This window comes from Ochotona curzoniae, unplaced genomic scaffold, assembly GCF_017591425.1.
Source record: "Ochotona curzoniae isolate NIBS_2020 unplaced genomic scaffold, NIBS_Ocur_1.0 contig_523, whole genome shotgun sequence".
NCBI lineage: Eukaryota > Metazoa > Chordata > Mammalia > Lagomorpha > Ochotonidae > Ochotona > Ochotona curzoniae.
This window is the reverse complement of record NW_024466459.1, coordinates 8,361,643-8,380,785: the sequence shown is the minus strand read 5'-3', so window position 1 is coordinate 8,380,785 and position 19,143 is coordinate 8,361,643. Positions and strand designations below refer to the sequence as shown.

At 53.5% G+C, this 19,143-nt stretch overlaps 2 protein-coding genes and 1 long non-coding RNA gene across 7 annotated transcripts; 2 read left to right on the top strand and 1 right to left on the bottom strand.

Annotated features, from left to right (window-relative positions):
* Nucleotides 1–1,971: 1,971 nt before the first annotated feature.
* Nucleotides 1,972–5,845, bottom strand: LOC121162534. 2 transcript variants are annotated; one of them, XR_005884807.1, is made up of 4 exons: nt 5,105–5,845; nt 4,652–4,720; nt 3,197–3,292; nt 1,972–2,012 (listed from the first exon to the last, which is right to left on the bottom strand). It is a non-coding gene; the product is annotated as an uncharacterized LOC121162534 (long non-coding RNA). The 2 variants fall into 2 exon arrangements; XR_005884806.1 differs by lacking the exon at nt 1,972–2,012 and having other exon boundaries at nt 2,673–3,292.
* Nucleotides 2,596–6,145, top strand: CD300C (CD300c molecule). 3 transcript variants are annotated; one of them, XM_040989593.1, is made up of 4 exons: nt 2,596–2,678; nt 3,223–3,552; nt 4,826–4,901; nt 5,948–6,145. In XM_040989593.1, exons 1-4 carry the CDS (start codon nt 2,624–2,626, stop codon nt 6,072–6,074), a joined length of 588 nt encoding a protein of 195 aa, XP_040845527.1. In that variant the 5' UTR covers nt 2,596–2,623; the 3' UTR covers nt 6,075–6,145. The 3 variants fall into 3 exon arrangements, with proteins under 3 accessions (XP_040845527.1, XP_040845526.1, XP_040845525.1); XM_040989592.1 differs by having other exon boundaries at nt 4,790–4,901; XM_040989591.1 differs by having other exon boundaries at nt 4,784–4,901.
* Nucleotides 6,146–10,447: 4,302 nt separating this feature from the next.
* On the top strand, nt 10,448–18,518 carry CD300LB (CD300 molecule like family member b). Of its 2 annotated transcripts, none has more exons than XM_040989596.1 (4): nt 10,448–10,661; nt 15,418–15,747; nt 16,304–16,382; nt 17,005–18,518. In XM_040989596.1, exons 1-4 carry the CDS (start codon nt 10,622–10,624, stop codon nt 17,168–17,170), a joined length of 615 nt encoding a protein of 204 aa, XP_040845530.1. In that variant the 5' UTR covers nt 10,448–10,621; the 3' UTR covers nt 17,171–18,518. The 2 variants fall into 2 exon arrangements, with proteins under 2 accessions (XP_040845530.1, XP_040845528.1); XM_040989594.1 differs by having other exon boundaries at nt 16,301–16,382.
* Nucleotides 18,519–19,143: the final 625 nt, after the last annotated feature.

Below are 19,143 nucleotides of genomic sequence, written 5' to 3'. Positions count from 1 at the left end.
TGGATGACATGAACAGATTCAGCCTGGTCTGCCCCCGACCCAAGCCAAATGCATGCCAGTGGGACACTTTCTATGACCTCTTGGCTGTTGCCTTGCATGTTCCTTGTGCTGACATGCAGGGTCTGTGTCCTGCCAGAGGAGTTGCCTGAGCTCCTCCATCAGAACCCCTCCATGTGCCAGGTTTCGCGCATGTCAGTGGGTCCATGTGCCAGTTCGCCTCTTATCCTTGTAGGAACAGTGGTCTTTCCTAACTGGCCATCATCCCGTTCTGGTTCTTGCTGTAGAGTGTTTCAGCGCGGCCACGGTCATCCATGCCCCCATATAGCTTGTACATGGCTAAGTTGAGGTTGGGACCTAGCCTAGTCCGCCCCACTGGATGTGCCATTTTTTTTTACTCTCTCTTTTTTTTATTATATATATGTTTTAAATTACATTGTATTGTGTGACACAGTTCTACAGGCACTGAGATTCTCCCCACCCCTCTCCCAACCCTCCCCCCATGGTGGGCTCCTCCCTCCCATTGCATAACCACAGTTCAAGTTTAGTTGAGATTCCTTCATTGTAAGCATACACCAAGCATAGAGTCCAGCATCTCATTGTCTGGTCAAGTTCAGCGGCTTCTTGGGGAGACCTTCTCTAGTCTGAAGGTAGAGCCAACAGAGTAAAATCCCGGTCAATTAAAAGCCCTAACATAACATCAGCAACTTATATAACGTTAAGGGATAAATTGACAAACTATTGAGTAACCAATATGTTAAAATTGGATGCAAGTTCTTAACAACCTCCTGTGACTATTTCAATGATATTTCAACAATTGAGGTGCAAAACAGTTTTAGGAGGGGTGTGCAGAGAAATCTTCCATGCCTTGGTGAGGAGTACTTAATCCCTGTGTCCTACCTAGTAAGGTGTGTGTGAGTCCATGCTAACCAAGCCTTCCTTGTTGTTCTCTGTCTATCCATTCCAATTTGTGAGTGTGTGTGTGTGTGTGTGTGTGTGTGTGTGTGTGTGTGTGTGTGTGTGTGTTGGGGGGGCCTGTGGAGCATCCCTCATGGTCATTGCAGAGAGGGTGGGGAACCGAAGTTGGAGCTAAGTAAGAACCAGAGATAGCTTCTCTCCCTAGTCCTGAAGGGAGTTTACTGTTTTTCTGTTTCTGAAGACTGCTTAGGTTTCCTGGCTGTTGTCCCGATGGGATGTGCTATTTTGAAACTTTCGTGCTTGTAAGAATCTTGCCGGGGTGGGAAGGTGAGAGATGAGCTTGGCCTGGTGTGTTAAAGTCTGCAGATAGCAGGACCATGGACAGCAGTCAGGGATGGCACAGAACCAAAACAGGTGTTCATTCCTGAGTCTGGTGTGGCCAGTAGAAGGGCATGGGTTCTGGAGATCTGAGTGTGCCCAAGGGTGCACCCAACCTTGTCATTTACACCCACAAGGGACACACAGAGAGAGAAGGCCAGCGTCGTGGGCATGTCCCCCTGTGGGGTCGCACAAGAGAGGCCACATACTTGACCTGGTGCTCTGAAGCCGACATTTTGAGATGCTCAGCTTCGGTACACAGAGTCCTGCAAAGAGATGGTGTTGGACAGAGGGACGGCTCATGCCAGCACCAGGAAATCGGCTACCTGCAGAGGACTAGCCCGGAGGCTCTAGAAGCACAGGATTCTCCTTGCTGTTGGCCTCGGTCATGATGTGGTTGAATAAGCCCACCAAGGGAGAGGAATGCAGCAACTTGATCTTCTTGGGGAACACAAGTGAACATGTCAGTCAGGACGTTCAGCACGCTCTCAGCACTCATTTTAGCTGACCCCACAGTACCATGTGCCTCCAGATTCCTCCCTCTCTAACCACCTCTGAGAAAAGAACCCAGAAAAAGCCAGAGAAGAAAGCCAAGAAGTGGAAGAAGGACCCAGGGAGTGACCCTCTGAGAGGACTCCTGCGATGAGCCTGGCTGCCACAGGGGACCACTGGGACTTACCTGCAGCTCGCTGGTTATCTCTTTGAGGAATTAGCTAATCCTGGAAGGGGAAGCCTCCCCTTGAATTTGCAAGGCCCTGAGATGCCTGAACATTACAAAATACAAGTATTTTAGAAATATAATGGAGGACAAGAGAGGTGGGGTGCCATCTCACACTCCTTCATCCTACACTTGTGGACACTCATGTCCTCCTGTGATTGTCAAGTCCCACCCAAAGCAGCCAGTCTGGGTCAGTGGGCAGGGAGACACAGCCCTTCCGTGTCACCACAGAGACTGGAGAGGATGGACAGAGTTAGGCCCCACAACCAGAGCTGTTCTCATGATAGGAAGTGACATATCACAGGGGCGAGGAGGAAGTATGGAGGAGGAAATGATTCAGTGGGCTCTGCTGTGTGTGTGAGTGGGATAGTGAGACCAGCGGCTGCATCCCCAGTCCCCAGGTTGTGCCATCACTGGGAGTGACAGGATCCCAGGACCCCAAGACCAGCTGCCTGCACAGCTCAGCTGTGCCTGCACCCAGCCCAGACCAGCTCAGACCCCAGCAGTGGAAAAGCAAAAGCGGGGAGGTGCATGTTGTACCCTCTCTGACAAGGCTCTGCTTTGTCCCTGGCTGGACCTGGAGTGGCTGCTGGTGACCACTGTGCTGCAGAAATGAGGTCCAGATCTGTGTGGCTTCTGTCAGCTCTGTTCCTCCTACATGTCCAAGGTGAGTGAGATGGGCCTGGACCAGGACGCTGTGCCCTAAGTGGGAGGGCCGTGGGCTGGGCGGCATGCGGGTGTGAAACTGTTGGCTACCAGAGGGTATTGGGCTGTGGAGAGACGGCAGGAGGGTGGAGAGGTATCCACGAGCTTCCGCGCCTGTCTCAGAGGTGACCAGTGGGCTCTGTGCACAAAGCAGGGGAACCAGGTTCCTAAACACAGTGTAGAGTCAAGGCTCAGGGTGGTATGCCAAGGAAGGTTTTTGCTCTAAATATGCAACCTGGAATGTTGTCTTGACCCTAACACACACACACACACACACACACACACACACACACACACGAGTGTTCACAGATGCCCTGCCCTCCCTGGGAGAATGGGCACTTTCACATCCCCATCTTGGGGAGAGGTGCCTCATGCCCCACACCCAGTCCACACTCCAGGGTGATGCAAACCAGTCCCCTGTGGGTCCCTCTCAGGCCACACCTCCAGGACCTGCCTTCAGGACACCCCACCCACACACACCTGGGTCCTGTGTGTGTGTCTTCCAGGCTGTTTCTCCCTGAGCTGCCCCAGAGTCGTGGCAGGCACAGTCGGAGGCTCCTTGAGTGTTCAGTGTCACTATGAGGAGAAATATAAAAACAACAGAAAATTCTTGTGCCATCAATCGTGTGGGCCCAACCAGGATATCGTGAAGACAATAGCACCAGAGAGAGAAATGCGGAATGGCCGTGTGTCCATCAGGGACGATCCTGCAAGCCTCAGCTTCACAGTGACCCTGGAGGAGCTCCGCCTGCAGGACGCGGGCACATACCAGTGTGGGATCGATATAACACTGAGCTGGGATGCCACCTTCTTGGTTGAGGTGCGTGTGTCCCCAGGTGAGTCCCTTTTCCCCAGCACCAAAGCTGCCTGAGACAGAGTCAATCCATTGCCTCTCTGAATAGAGGAGTGTCATGGGAAGGGGGCATGCCATGTGTTGGGGGAGATGGCACCACACCGGCTCCAAGTGGTGCCACTCTTCTCTGGGTCCCACCTCACTGCTCAGACCTAGCTCTCCTTGGGTTTGGAGTGGGCATGTCCCAGAGACCACAGGTATCTGCTGCCCTCCTACCCTGAACAAGTTCCATCTCCTGTGCAACTGTGTGCAGCCTCCCAAGGGGGAATAGGGTCTAAGGACACCTGCTCCCTCCCTCCCAGGCTGCCCTGGCTAACAGGGGTCAGAGCAGGGCAGGATGGGTGGGTATGGGCTCTGATACAGTACCACCTGTCAGGGCAGCACCCTCACAGTTGTGGTTCAGGTGTCTTCAGCAGCCACCAGGGGGAGCCAAGGGAGGAGCCAGGTCTCACTCCTGCAGGCACCCTTGGGAACCTCAACCCGCACCCCTCAGGTGATCCTGTCTCCCTCTCTTCTTGCACCTTGTACTGCAGCACGAACACAGAGAACTTCTGAATGTGGCAGAAACACAAGACAGCTATGAACAGGGCTTCCCCTGACTTCCTCCATCTTGGCTATGGTTACCACCATCCCACTTACCATGGAGGGCTTCCTCTCAAGCCTGGGGAACGTCAACTTTAAAAGCAGGGAAGTAGCCAGTTCCCCACAGTCCACTCTCTCTAGATCTTTCTTCCTAATCCCCCACAGATGATGGCCTAGGGATGCTGCTTGTGGCCAAGCCCTGGCTCCCAGCATCGGGACTGAGCAGGCTGGGTGGACAACACCTCCCAGCATTCAGCCTCCTGCTGACCATGCCTGCTCTTGCTTCGAAGCCTCCAGCAGTCCTCAGCCCCATCTAGTGCCTGGGCCCCTAGTCCCAGGTCACAGTGGACATCTAGGAGTGTTTCTCTAAGGAGGGTGGGGAGCAGGCAGAGGAGTGGGTGTGTCTTGGGGGAGAGGGGCAGGCATGTGTGTGTTGCCACAGGTGCTCACAGCGCCCCCTCTGCTGAGCTGATGGAGATGGAATTGAGGCAGGTACCAACCTGGGATCAGGCGTGGGAGTGCCATGGGGCATGCTGGATTTGGCACATCTGTCCTTTCCACCGGGTGACCTGGTATGGGGACGGAGGGGTGCACGGGTGAGGGGAGAGTCCCCACACTGACTTGTGCTTCAGCCACAGATCCGACACAATCCTCCAACCCCCTGAAAACCACAGACACCCTGGTCCCCGTGACGACCCTGCTCCCGGAGCTGACCCTGCCTGTGTACACCCGGCCCAGCCCACCACCTCGGTAAGGGGGACCACATCTGGGTCAGAGCCTCCTGAGGCTTCTCCTCTGGGTGGAAGGGGCAGCAGGTGGATTTGTGTCTCCCTCCTCCTGGCTCTTCCTGTATTCACGTTCCCACACTCTGCTGAGCAGGTCCTACTTGGGGCAGTGGCCTTTTCTCAACCCTGACGCTTAGCAGTGACCGGAGATAACAGTTCTGGAGTCACCTGCTGAATTCCCTGTGTCATAGAAAGGCCCGTTTCTGCTGAACGCTGTGAAAGATGACTTCACTGAGTTGGAGGGGGAAGTGTGGGCAGGAGGTTGTGCCATCATGCCATTGTACCAGGTGTTCAGAGGTGGCCTTGTTGAGTGCAGTCCTGCAGGGTAGGGGTTCGGGCAAACAGGGATTGGAGTCCAGGTTACCCTTGTGCCAAGCTAATACAAATATCCTTGTGCAGGAGCCTTGAGGGCCAACCAGGCTGTGCTGCTGCAGCTGGTCTGGGGAACCAGGAACCTGGGTGTTGTTCCCTATGGCTCCTCAGCCCCGTTCCTGGTCACAGCAGTCAGCCTGCCTTGACAAGTCTGGCCCTCTGAGGCACAGGAGCCCTGAGCAGGCAGTTCTACCAGACCTCTGTGGCGCATGCCCAGAACTTGCACTTGCTCCTCACCCTGAGCCCCCTCCATCACAGAAACCACTAACTTCCTCGTCGAGGGAGGGCGGGGTGGAACCACAGGAAACATTTACACCCAGCCTGGATCCTGCATCCCTGGAGAGGCAAGCCCTAAATGTGGTGGAGCCAGGGAGGATCTTCTGGCCACAGCACTGTCCTGGATCCAAGGGTGTTTTCTCACTGCCCTGTCTGGGAATGCCTTTCCTCAGCGTCCCAAGCTCAAGTTCAAGGGTGACCCTTTGGCTCATAGTCACAGGCCCCTGGTCCTTTTGCCGGGTTTGGTCCTCCTTGCATTGTAGTGGACACTGGACCTGGGCTGAATGGATGGGGATGAAGCCCAGAGCTGCACTGCCTCCCTCTGGGAAGGAGACTTACTCTCTGTCATCGCATCCCTGGCAGGTCCCAGCTCAGCAGCGTCCACTCCTTGAAGCTCCTCCTGCTCCCGGTCTTCCTGAAGCTGCCCCTGCTCCTGGGCACGCTCGGGGCTGTCCTCTGGATGAAAAAGAGGTTGCAGAGGGCACACTGAGAGAGGCCAGCTCAACCCTACAGGAGTGTCCTGGGAATGAGATGATCGGAGTGATGTCAGCTCTTTTTTTTTTTTTAAGTATGGATTTGTTTTTTATTGTAAAGTCAGTTATAAAAAGAGTAGAGACAGAGAAGAGCTTCCTTCCACTGGTTCACTCCCCAAGAAGCCACAATGGCCAGAGCTGAACAAATCTGTAGTCAGGAGCCTGGAGCCTATTCCGAATCTCCCATATGGGTGCAGGGTCCCAAGGCTTTGGGCCGTCCTCGACTGTTTTCTCAGGCCACGAGCAGAGAGCTGGCTGGGAACCTGTATTGCCAGCACATGAACTGGCACCCATATGGGATCCCAGCACTTACCTGGCAAGGACTTTGGCCACGAGGCTACAATACTGGGCCCATGATGTCAGCTCTTTGTCATCCATCAGCAGATCACAGGCACAGAAGAATGTAACTAGCCCATGTGCACACATGAAGCCACACGTGACATCTGGACACCACCTTGCATGGTGAACCAGAGTGGCACGTGGGGTGATGGAGCCCCAAGCTCTTCCCACTCAGAGCCGTGTCCCCTGCACAGTTCAGTAGGAATTCTGTTTGCAGGCAGTTGTGTGGCGTGTTTCACTGCATTAGGAGGAAACACACACGGATTTCCAAAGGGTGTCTCATGTGGCTTTGTTTCTGGACTTTATAGAAGACAGAAGGAAGCAGGGTTTCATTTTGTGATTGACATGATTTTATCATTCAGTGTTACATTTTGGCAGCTCCTGATTGAGCCATTTCCTTGCAAGTTCTGTGTTCTGTTGCAATAACATGTTTATCCCTTCTGCTGAAGATATGGGTCACTTTCCTATTTCTTTGTTCTGCTTTCTCTTCTTTCCCTTTTTGCTGTTTTTGTTGCTTCTCAGTTTGCAATTGTTACCTACAATATTTTTAAGAACCTGGTCAAACATGTGTCCCAATGTGACCTAAGGGCTCTCTGGTCCGAGTGGGTCTCCCAGACCCCAGGAGAAATTGCTGGGCTTTGCTGTCACTGCTCAAGCAGTTCCCTAACCATCCACGTGTCCCAAAGTTGCCATGGCAACACCCCACACACATATGCAGTCCCAGGGCCCTGAGCCTCACCAATAGGACATCCTGGTCATCACGTGCATGACACAGGACCCCCAGGAGGTCAAGCTCCTTCTACGTGTTTAGGCTCCTTGGATTTCATCTTTTGAGACGTGTCTGTTGGAGTCATTCACCTGTTCCTTTTGTTTCTGTTTTTCCGATTTGTTTGTAGAAACTCTTTGTAAGTCCTTCCAGATAGAGTTTCCTAGCTGCCTAGGACATCTTTGGGAAATAGTTTTTAGCCATACTGGAATATATTATTCAATAGGGTTTATATCTTTTACATCTGCTTAATAAATTATTGTTATCCACATCCAAGCGTACCTTTAAAAATTCTGCGTTATCTTTTAAAAGCTTTAAATTTCCCTTTCACAATTCAGTCCTAGACCCACTTCTGACTGTTTTCTAGGCTGAGGGAGGAATCCGTTTTCTCTCTTCCACCTGATTTAACATTATCTGCACAGCCGACGGTCCGACAGTGCCACTACTGGCATCTCTAAATCCTGAGTGTGTGTGGCTCCTTCCTGATTTCACTATTCCCATTAAATTTCCAGGTGCTTTTCATTGAAGCAATACAACATTATTGTATTTCTCAAAAAATATTTGTATATTTTTATTTCAAAGGAAGAATTACATAGAGAAGTAGTGACACAGAGAGAGTTCTCTTCTGCTGGTTCATTCCCCAAATGGCTGCAATGGCTGGAGCTGGGCTGGTCCAAAGACAGGAGCCGGCAGCAAGGAGCCAGGAGGCTCTTCTGGGTGTCCCCCATGGGTGCAGGGACCCAAGGACTTGAGCCCTCCTCTGCTTCTTTTCCAGGTGCATAAGCAGGGAGCTGGATCAGAACTGGAGCAGCCAGGACATGAATTAGTGTCCATAAAGGATGCTGGCATCGCAGGTGGAGGATTAGCTGGCTATGTCATGGGGTGGTCCTTCCAGCTGTGTTTGCCACACACACTGTTCTTCACTGGCAGGCCTGTCTTTGCAGATGTCAGCCATTTCCTGATCTATATAGATTTGGGGATTATCCAGGGAAGATTGTAAAATGGATTTGAAAAATAACTGTTGAAGCTTGGTATGGAAGTATATCAAATCCCATTTCCGGACCATTTTCTTATCCATGAACATGATAAGTAATCCCAATTACGCTTTAAGTTTCTAAAAACATCTATTTTTAATTTTTTACTGGAAAGTCAGATTTACAAAGAGAAGGAGGTGGAAAGAGAAAGATCCACTGTTTGCTGGTTCCCTCGCCAAGTAGCTACAAAAGCTGGGGCTGAGCTGATCTGAAGCTGGGAGCAGGAACTTCCTCTAGATTTGACATGTGATTGCAGGGTGCCAAGGCTATGGGTCGTTCTATACTAATTTCCCAGGCCACAAGCAGGAATCAAGATAGAAAGTAAAGCCAGGACAAGAACCAGCACCCATATGGATCCCGAGGTGTGCAAGGCAAGGATTAAACCACTGAGCTGCTCACAAGGCCCTAAAATATCTTATAATGACATATTATTTTCTTATTGAAATTTGCTCATATATATGGTAAATTTCATTCTGTATATCATAGGCTTTATTTCTACTTTAAATGGCAGCTTTTAATTGCATTGGAAGTTGCTCCTTGCCTGTCTATGGATAAATAATTGAACTTGGGCTGATTTGGCTTCATAGGATGCTAAGGCTGTACCTGTGGTTCCAGCATCTCATACAAGTCCCTGTGCGCCACGTCCCTTAGCTCCCTGCCTGGCAAAGCAGCAGAGGCTGACCCAAGTCCTTAAGCCCCTGCACCCACATGGGAGAGTCAGAACCAGCTCCTGGCTTCAGACTATCCCAACTCGAGTGGTTGGGGCCACTTGGAGAGTGAAGCAATAGGTGGAAGATGTGTATTTCTCTCTCTCCTTGTCTCTATAACTCTGCCTTCCTAATGAAAAACAAAACAAACAAACAAAAAAACAACAACAACAACAACAAAAAAAATGGTCTTTGCATGCTGATTTTACATGCCCGTCAAGTATTGGTGTGGAATAGATACTTTTGCTTCCCAAGCGTCCTTGCTCTGTGGTGCTGTGCAAGCTAGGCCAAGTGCTGGGTCACTGTGGTCATTTCCAGCCTGCTTGCCCTCCTGCTGGTCTTGAAGGGAAGACCGTAAATGACTGGTCTTTGGTCATGATGGGCTGCTTGGAAACATCCTGCTCAGGTTAGCAGCCTCCCATGAGGAGCCGTGGATTTTAACGGTGCTTTGCTGCACCTGTTGACACGGCTGTTTGGCTTGCTTCCTTTAGTCCGCAGGTGTGAAGAATGACCCTCGTTTTGATACTGAGCCAAACCTGTTCCACCCTCCCAGAGGAAGGAAAAAGGAGAGACAGTGGCCTGGCTCACACCATCCGGGCAGAGCCCATACTCCAGATCCATTGCTATTCCCACACTCATCACCCCATGCTTTCTGGGTGCTGGTATGCCTTCCCAGGACAGGCCTGATTGCCCCCTCCAACCCTCTGCACCCCTGTGTATGTCCCAAGCCACAGCAAGCCCAGGGCCTCCCAGGACAGAGCCGTCCCCCTGAGGCTGGCCCTGGACACTGGGAGAAAGTCCCTCACTTGCTTCCCCCAGCTGATGCTCAAGGGTTTAGCTGTTGGGTTCTATGCGAAGGTGCCAGCTCAGGGATGGCGGTTGATGGTTAGGGCTGCCCTCCTCCTTGTGACAGAAGCCAGCAGGCTCATCTTAGGGCCCTGCCCTGAGCCCACCTGATGCTACCTTCATCGGGGTTTACACAGGGTGCTGATAATGCACAGCACTCATTCGACATTAGGACTCTGTCCTCGGGGCTTTACCTGCTTTTCTCACTTAAATCTCATAACAGTTGTTACAAGCAGATGGAAACAGTGAGATTCCGAAGTTAGGTTAAGGTGTCTCGCTCACTTAGCTTATAAGGAGCACTTGTGTGGCCTAGAGGCCATGTGCGGTGAATCTGATGCCTTCATGACCATGTGGACACATGATCCCTTGTACTTTCTGAACCTCTCCATGGCACTTGAGCAAATGCATGCCTGGCATGCCAAGCACCTGACAGCCAAGTGGAGGACTCCTTGCTTCTGAGAGCCAGCCACCGATGGAGTTGGAGTCCTCGGGTTTGTACCTCTTATTACCCAAGACCCAGCACCCAGATGCCCCATAGCCTGTCTGCAGACACACCTCCTCCCCCTTGCATAGTCCCCTCTGCAGAGGACGCTCCTGACAAGCAACCCAGCTTACAAAGACATGATGCCCCTCTTGCTGCATAATTAGAAGAGGAAACACTCATTCTCTAGGAGGAAGTGAGTGAGAAGCTCCAGGGCAGGTCAGCCTGCAGAAGGTGTAAGCCTGGGTGCAGGTCCCGCTCTCAGGGTCAGCTGGGATCTGTGCTTTCCTCTGCTGGTACGTCAAGGGGCCAGGAGAGAGGAGCAAGGACCATGCAGCTGCTGCCAGCTCTGCTCCTTTTTGGCCTCCCGGGTAAGTACCACGGGGACGTGGTAGCGGTGTGTATTTAGGGGAAAGATGCTATGGAGGAAGGTTTACTGCGAGCTCCAGAGGCTGGTCAGGAGGTAGAGGTGTCTGTCTTAGCCAGGTCTAGGCAAAGGACCGAAGACTTTGAAGACTGATTCAGCAAAGGCCCTCTGGGGTCCTGCACTGCCCCACACTTGCATGCACCAGATCCTGGGACTTGAGAGACCTGAGCTGTCGGGCTGCCATTGCCATAATCACCTGGCTGCTCTGTGGTGAAGGGTACACACATGGGTGACAGCAAGGGCAGGAGCTCAGGCAGGGTGCTATGATCCCATAGGCCAATGCAGCTGTGGCTGAGGAAAGCCAAGGCAAGCCTCCTGCAGGTGTCCACCGAGGGGCCTTGTGGAAAGGGGACAGCACCCCCAACAGAGCAGAGAGAACGTTCCAGGGAGAGGGCGCTGCCTTGTGAAGTTCCTTAGGGTGTCCCCACTCTGGAAATGCAGCAGGCAAGATTGCAAAGGCTTCAGAGCTGGCCTTTGCTTTCAAAGGGGACACTGAGGGCCTGGAAGATCTCCAGCAGAAATCTCTGTGGACTGAGGCAGCATGCAACACTCTAGAAGTTTGCACAGTGTGTGCGGTGGTTTGTGGTCTCTCTGGGGGGGCACTTGGCCGAATGACACAGCAGACAGGTCCACAGAGACAGGAATAGGGGAATTTGAGGCCCGAGTTCCAATCCTCTCTGGATCACCTGGTCCCAGCCACGCCCTTGTTGTCCTAGCACCTGAGTTTCCATGTCATGTCTGGATTCCTGGGTCTGATGTCATAGTTTCTGATCCTGGGTCAGGATTCCCATGAGCTCTGAGGCTGTGGGCAGTCCATGAAGAGCCCAGGGAGGGGACAGGAGGAGATGGCCAGTGTAATGAAGCTGCCTTCCATGCTGTCTGTGTGAACCAGGAGCCCCTGGCCTTGGGGAACTGGATGCTGGCATTGACATAGGGAGCCCCTGGGTTGCTGAGTTCACATACAACCTGAGGCCAACGTCAAATGCCCCAGGTAACCTTCTTTTAGCCCAATAGTAACATATGTTGGGCATCTTTCCTCTCTATCTGCAGATTTGTCTTTTTCTTTAGAATGATGTCATGGCTGGATCACAATTTGTTAGCCTAATTCCGTGTCCATGGCATTTGAGTTTGTTCTCCACGTTTACTGTTCCGTCAGCATCGTAACTAGCATCCTTACACACTTTGTTGTCTGGGGGTGTGGAGATTACAGCCAATCCTAGAAGTGAAATGATCAAGTCCAAGACCATGACTAAGCAAGACACACAGGCCGGGGCTGGGGCTGGAGCAGGAGGGGCCTGACTAGGGGGTCTTCTTAACAATGAGCATCCTAGCCAGGGCAATGGAAGAGGCAGGTGATAGCCATGAAGTCCCAGTGTGGCATCTGGGCTCAGGGCCAGGGCAGCAACTGGGGAAGCAGGGCTGGCTGGGAAATTGGAGGAAGACTTTATAAAAGAAACCGAGAGCCTTAAATGTCTTGAGTGGGTGGCCAGCACTAGGACAGGCGTTGGAAGTGGGTCACTAGGGCAAGGATGTGAACAAGCCTGGGAGGGCTCTGTCAGGTCACAGGGAACATGTGGGTGCTTTCCTGGGAAAAACCGCTGGTTCCCTGTTGCTTGGAAGTGGATGTAGGGGGAACAGAAAGCCCCAAGAGAAGCTTCCGTTGACCTTCTCTTGACCTCAGCCTTGCACCCAGGTTGAAGGGCTCTGTGGACTGGAGGGGGTCTACAGGGCCTTGTGGAGGCCCAGGCAGGGTCTGTTTCCTGGTGTCTTCTGCTTGCCCGGACTTTGGGACCCTTCCTCCAACTAGGAAGCCAGCCATGTAGCACATCTTCAAATCCAAATCAGATCTGGAGTGGGGAGCAAGGAGGTTCAGGGCTGACAAGAAGGGGGTATAGTTGAGTGAAGCAATAGGCATCAAATGAGAACGTTTGGAGTTGCTGGGGCTGCCAGGATGGAGGTGTTCAGGTTCAGAAGTGTCCCTGGGTGGCAGTGATCAGGAGATAGAGAGAGGAGAATTGAGGAGGGGGTGCCGCGGAGTGAGCACTCCATGTGCCCCTGTCACTACCCAGGCAGTGGCCGAGGTCCCTACCCTTTTGACTGCTGTGACACTCAGACAGCAGCCATAAAGAGAGCATGGCCATCTCTGAGTAAGTGATGCCCACAGAGGCTGTGAGGCTGGCCAGGCTTCCCAGCCAGTGCACAGGCAAGTGTCTCTTTGGGCCCTAAGCTCTCTGTTGGGCCATGCCGTTCTCATGGGTGGCAAAAACAGGGTATTCTGAGGAGCATTTCCAAGGGCAAATTGACTGCATGGGTGACTGCGGAGGGGCAGAGGGTGAAGGAGAGGACGGGTTGGGGTGGAAGGGGGTGCTGGGGAACACAGTGTTTCCTCATGCGACTCCCTGTGGAGTCTTCTGTTGGAGGAACTAATGTTGTTTCCGCTGGTCTGCTGCTGTGCCATCTCCTTCTGGTGGGTGCTGTGTCAGAGAACAACACCAGGCCATCGTCCTGGCGTTTGGAAGAACAGGAGTCTGATGTCTTTCCTGCTAGAGTTGAGGGGCGGGCAGGGCTGTGTTCTCTTTGGAGATGCGAGCCGAGAACCTGCAGTCGCCTGCTCTCCTCCACTGTGTCTACGACTCCAGGAGACTCTGCCAGCTGTGCAGCATCTTCCAATGGAATTCCCTTTTGGTCCTGATCTTGGGCTCCTTCACATCATGCCTCCTGCCAAGAGCCTTTGGCCCTGTAGGGGGACATGTCTCAGATGTCATCAACAGAGTCAGACCTTATTCTGCCAGACATATGCAAACGCAAGTCAGGTAAAATAGAGTCAGGGACAGAGACCAAGGTTCAGCAGTCCAACACCTGGCTGGTGCTACAAAGTAGTACCCCCTCCAGCCCACAGAGCCCCATGACCTGGGCCCACGGTTGAGGCCATGAGAAGGTCAACTGAGGCATCCCCTGGTGATTTCTGTTCTCCATAGATCCACTTCCAGGTCAAGAGGGAACCAGCGGTCTTTCCCAGGAGGTGCATACATGGATAGCCCCAGCTTGCCTGGAGTCCGTGAGACCATGTGTGTCTCCAGCTGCCTAACTCCCACCCAGCTCTGCCCAACCAAGTCCCCACAGAGACAGCAAACATTGACGCAAGGCCAGGCTGGGAGAACTGGGCACTGGAGTTCAAGGCCCTTGAATTGGGAGTAGGGACAAAGATGCACTTGGTAGCAACTGAAGCCACGGGAGTGGAGAAAATGGGCCAGGGTGAAGGCTGGAGTGGGAGCCTCATGGGGCCCCCGGAGTGTGCAGCTCAGAAGAGCTGGCTTTGAGACCTCTTCCTAGCTCTGTCCAGTGACAACCTGACGTCCACCACGGTGGGAGGACTCGTGCTATAGAAAGTGGCACCTGTTACAGCCAACGTGCTGCTAACTATTTACCCACACAGCACTGCTTACACCAGACTTAGCGAGAAGGCAGGGGGTGGCACTGTGGTATAGTAGGCTAAGCTTCTACCTACAGCTCCAGCATCCCATATGGGTGCAGACTCGAGTCCTGGATGCTTTGCTTCCCATCCAGCTCTCTGCTAATGGTCTGGGAATGCAGCGTTGGATGGCTCAAGTCCTTGAGCCCCTGTATCCATGTGGGACACCTGGAAGAAACTCCTAGAGGCTGGCTTCGTGTCAGCTCATCTCCAACCACTGCAGCCATTAGGGGGTGAATCAGCAAATTGAAGATTCTCTCCCCAACCCCACCCTTCACTATGACTCCACTTTTCAAACAAAATAAAATGAATCTTGTTTTAAAAGGAGAGCAGTCAAAGGAAGACAAGTTGAGACCCTGCCGGAGTCCTGCTCCAGTTGAGTTTGGAACTCGCGAAGGGTGCGTGGATGAGGCGCAAAGAACGAGACGGACCACTAGGATTTCATGATCATAATGGACAATGCGGGAAAGCTGTCCGCTTTATTTATACAAAATCAGTCAAACTCTGCCTCAGACTTTTTACATCACCGTCAAGTTGGGAATTTCTAAGAATAATTCTGCCATAGTATTACCTAGAAACAATACCTAGAAGTTCCTGCTGCCAGTACCTAGAAGTTCCTGCTACAATTCTTATCCTACAACTCAATCTTGTATCACAAAGAAAAGGGGAATCTAAAGAATGAGGAAAGAATGAAAGCTTAAATCTAGATCCCTTGGTTAGCATAGGCTCAATGGGGACAGCCAAGACAGTAGGAATAATAGAGGGCCCTTTTGCAGGACATTGACCTCCAAGCTCACGCTGAGCAGTAGCAAATGCCAGGATGGATTAGAATTCTTCCACAGGGTGGTCCGGTGTCCATGCAAAAAAAGGTGGAGCTGCATTCAGGTGGTTGTAGTGACATCCGCCAGGCGGGCCCTGCCATACAGTGGGAAATTCCTTGCGGCCCTGCCTGCAATGGAACAACACTCTTCACCTCCTTCATGTCCCCCACATCGACTGCACGGACCCCAACAAGACCCTGGGGTTAGGATAGTCCAAGAAGAGGATGAGATGAGAATGGCATTTGGAGAACAAGGAAGAGGGTGACACAAAATCAGTAGTGCCACATGTTCGTAGAAGGCCAGGGGCATGAGGGCCAGGCCAGCATGGAGGAGGCAGGGTGGGACGGCAGGGGGTTGGGTTTCACGGTACCTGGCTCGCAGCCATTTCCAGGGATTGTGTTTTCCAGGGTACTGCTTCATTCGGGGTCCCAGGACGGTGACAGGTGGAAAGCAGGAATCGACAATCGTGCGGTGTCACTACAGCCCCGGGTTGGAGACTTACAACAAGTGGTGGTGCCGAGGAAGGATCTGGACCTTTTGCCGTGTGCTTGTCCAAACCAGTGGGACAGAGCAAGAAGTGACACGTGACCGTGTGTCCATCAGGGACAACCAAAAAGACCGTGTGTTCACAGTGACCATGAAGGGACTCAGGCGAGACGACGCGGGCGCTTACTGGTGTGGGATTGAGAAACTTGGAGTCGACCACGGAGCACAAGTGAAAGTGAACGTTGACCCAGGTGAGAATTCTGTCCTCAGTTGCAGGGCCAGGGCCCCCATGGGCTGAAGGGCAATGGCCGAGAGCACAGCAGACAGATGGAAGGATGGACGGATGCGCAGGGAGGGACGTGAGGAACTGAGGAGAGAAGCAGCAGCCATCGCCACTGCCACCCTGGGGTCTCTCTGATATGTCCGAGCCGACCAGGGCTGGGCTGGCAGGGTGGGAGCAGGTCAGTGCTAGTCATCCATGGCCCAACCCTGCTCTCCTGGAGCTGGGCAGCCCTGCAGCCTCACCGCTCTCAGCAGAGCCCCCAGGTGGGCCCCAGACACCCGCAGAGGGTGCCCAGACAGGATGCTGGGAAGTGGCTGATCCTCGGGTTTCATGCTGGGGACCTGCCCTGGGCCCTGACTTGCATGGCCGTGGGCACCTGCGGCAACCCCAAAGGTCCCCGGCACTGAGTCCTAGCGCAGAGGGCTCTCTTGGTGAGTGTGGACATGGCAGGGTTGGTGGTGCAAGCCGGGCATGAACCCTCAGCCTGTGCCCATGATCTGTGGCCGACTTAACCCCTGCAGCAGGAAGCAGCAACACAGCGACATCCAGCAACTCCCCTGCCAGGCCCAGCAACACGGGAATGTCCTTAGGCTCCCAACGCTGGTGAGTCCCAAGGGTCCTTCCTCCTCCTGTCTCTTATGGGATCCCTGCTGCGGGGAAGCCAGGCTTGAGCACCCTTCCTGCCTGCAGCCACACACTAAATGTCAGTGCTTGTTACCCCCAAAGCCAAGGCCCCTGGATCACCTTCAGCCTTCCTGCTGCCCCTGGTACTCTTTGCCCACCATTCCCCACGTTACAGCCCATCCCCAGGGGCCTTCTCCAACCCTTCCTGCACTCATTTCATTGGCCAATGAGTATGGGTGACTATGTGGGTGCAGGAGATGAGGGCCATAGAGCAGGAACGGTGGTCGCCAGCATGGAGCTGGCATTCCTGGGAGCAGCAGCTTCTTGGGTGGGCTCCAGGTGCTTCTTGAGTTGGAGGCTGCTTGGGGCTAAGGGAGCCCCAGAGAGCACCCAGGACAAGGCCAGCAGTGGGCACTACTCAAGGAACCCTTGTGATTGAATCCAGGCATGGCTTCATGAAGCTCTGCAGAGAGGAGTTGCAGGGCCCAGGGTCTTGAACTTTGCTGAACTGGTTGGTGGTGTGGTAATGTCAGGGGGTGGGAAGTGGCAGGGCCCGGAGGGGGGGCTCTCAGGGCTCTGACAACCGTGTTCCCTCTTACAGGACCCACTACGTGCTCCTGGTGTTTGTGAAGGTGCCCATCCTTCTCATCTTGGTCAGCGTGGTCCTCTGGCTGAGGGGCTCCCGCAGGGTCCCAGAGGAGCAGTGGATTCTGGTTGCCCCTGGGAATGCACCCTTTCCACGGTCTGCCAATGACGTGGGCCCTTAGTGGGATACACAGCAAGGGCCCACCCAGCTTGGGCCTCCATCCCAGCGCAGTCACCCCAAATCCTGGGGGGGGGTGGGATGACCCAGGCCAGTTGTGGAGACCCAGCCCTGGCCTTTCCCACAGTGCAAGCTCCTGCACTGTGCTCCCCCTATCACCACCAAGGGTGGCGCTCAGGGCCAGGAGCTGCTGGGTGGAGCCCAAGTGGCAACCAGCAGGGCAAGGGGGCTGTCAGACATATGGACAGAAGGATGTCAGACAGCTGGACGGCCCAACAGCTGTGTTCCCCCTGCTGGACTGATGCTGCAGAGCCTGGGCCGGAAGCTCTGGGAGGCAGAGAAGGGCACCTGCCCAGTGGGTGCTTCCCGTCACTCCTGAGGCCAGCAGCACCTGCCGGGGCGCCTGCTGTTCAAGTTGGGCTTGATGTCCAGCCAAGTGTGAAGCTCTCCTGCTAGAACTGAGTCCCTGGTGTGGGGACACGAGCCAGGCCCAGGAGGTGTCTGCTCTCCCCAGGGGAGTCCACTGTGAGCTCACAGACCACCAGCCCGCCCAGGCCACCAACAGGCACCTGGATAAGTGATGAAAGATGCCCTAAGTGCTTGGGCCCCTGCATCCGTGAAGGAGGTGCAGAAAAGCTCCTGGCTCCCGGCATTGCACAAGCCCATCTCATCATTGCGGCCATCTGAAGAGTAAACTAACAGAAAGAAGATCTGTCTCTCCTCCTGCAACCCTGCCTTTCAAAAAGGCACAAACAAATAAACAAATGAAATATTTGCAATGAATGCTCTGTTCCCTGTGGAGATTTTGCGGCTGGGCTGTCATGCTGGCGACTTCCCTGGAAGCAGAGGCACCGTTGACTTACCAGCCCAGCCCCCACCCTTGCTACATTTCTGGGGAACAGTCAGTCCCAAGGGGCTCTACTGTACACAGAGGAGCACAGCTCACCCGACACACCCCCTCTCTGGGACAGAAAGATGAAGAAGCCGTATGTGAACCCCTAGAGCCGGCCAGCTGGGTGCTGGTAAAGGGTGGTAGACCAGAAGGACTTGCTATGTACTAACCACAGCGTTGATATTAGGCAAGCCAAAGTGAGTCAGTGTTGAGAAGTGAAAAGAGTAAATGTGATGCTATTTGAAGAGGAGGGCTAGACTTCCTCCCAGAGCAGGGGGACTCCCCTTATGATGGGGAAATGGCCAGGTTCTTCTGAGAGCAGATACAGGGCAGAGAGAAGCTGGTTAGGGGCAGGAGTCAGCAGCAGCCCAGGACAGAGAAAGAGGACAGTGAGACGGGGCCCGTCGCCAGGGCCTGGGACATGAGCTCTTCACATGAACTTATATATTATAATCTATAATTGTAATATAGCCAATATAACACAAACAGCAGATTTCTAGAATGTTCTTGAACTTGCCCTGTCCCTACCCAACAGCCCTGGCTTCTCCCATTTTGCATCATACCTCTCTGAGTTTGATGCCCTCCTGGAAAGCATGGTCACGCGGGGTTTGTCCTGTGACTGGTCTATTTTGCTCAGCAGGAAGCTCATCCATCCTGTAGCAGTTTGCACCACGCTGTGCATCCATCCGTTCATCCACCAGGGGGCGCGTGGCTGGATTCTGGGGGTGACTGACTCAGGTTTGGGGTGGACCAGCACGTTGCCCCCACAGATACCCCCATGTGGGACTGCGGCGCCGTTTGGCGTTTTTGGAGTCAGCCATTTCTCACCCCTCGGAGCAGCCTCTCCGGAGCCTCCATAGCGTGGGCTGTTTTCAGCGTGGCCGGCTGTCCCAGCCTGTGTGACGTGAAGCCTCGTTGGGATTTTAGTTTGCGTCTCCCCGACCATTACGGACATTGAGCAGTCTTTCCTGTATTAATTGTGTGTCTTCTCAAGTCCTTCTCCCATTTTCAGACCCCCTCCTCCCCCCACCCCGCGATCTAACCCTTCCTGGTGAGAGCCATGGGCACCCAGGCTGCGGGGAGAA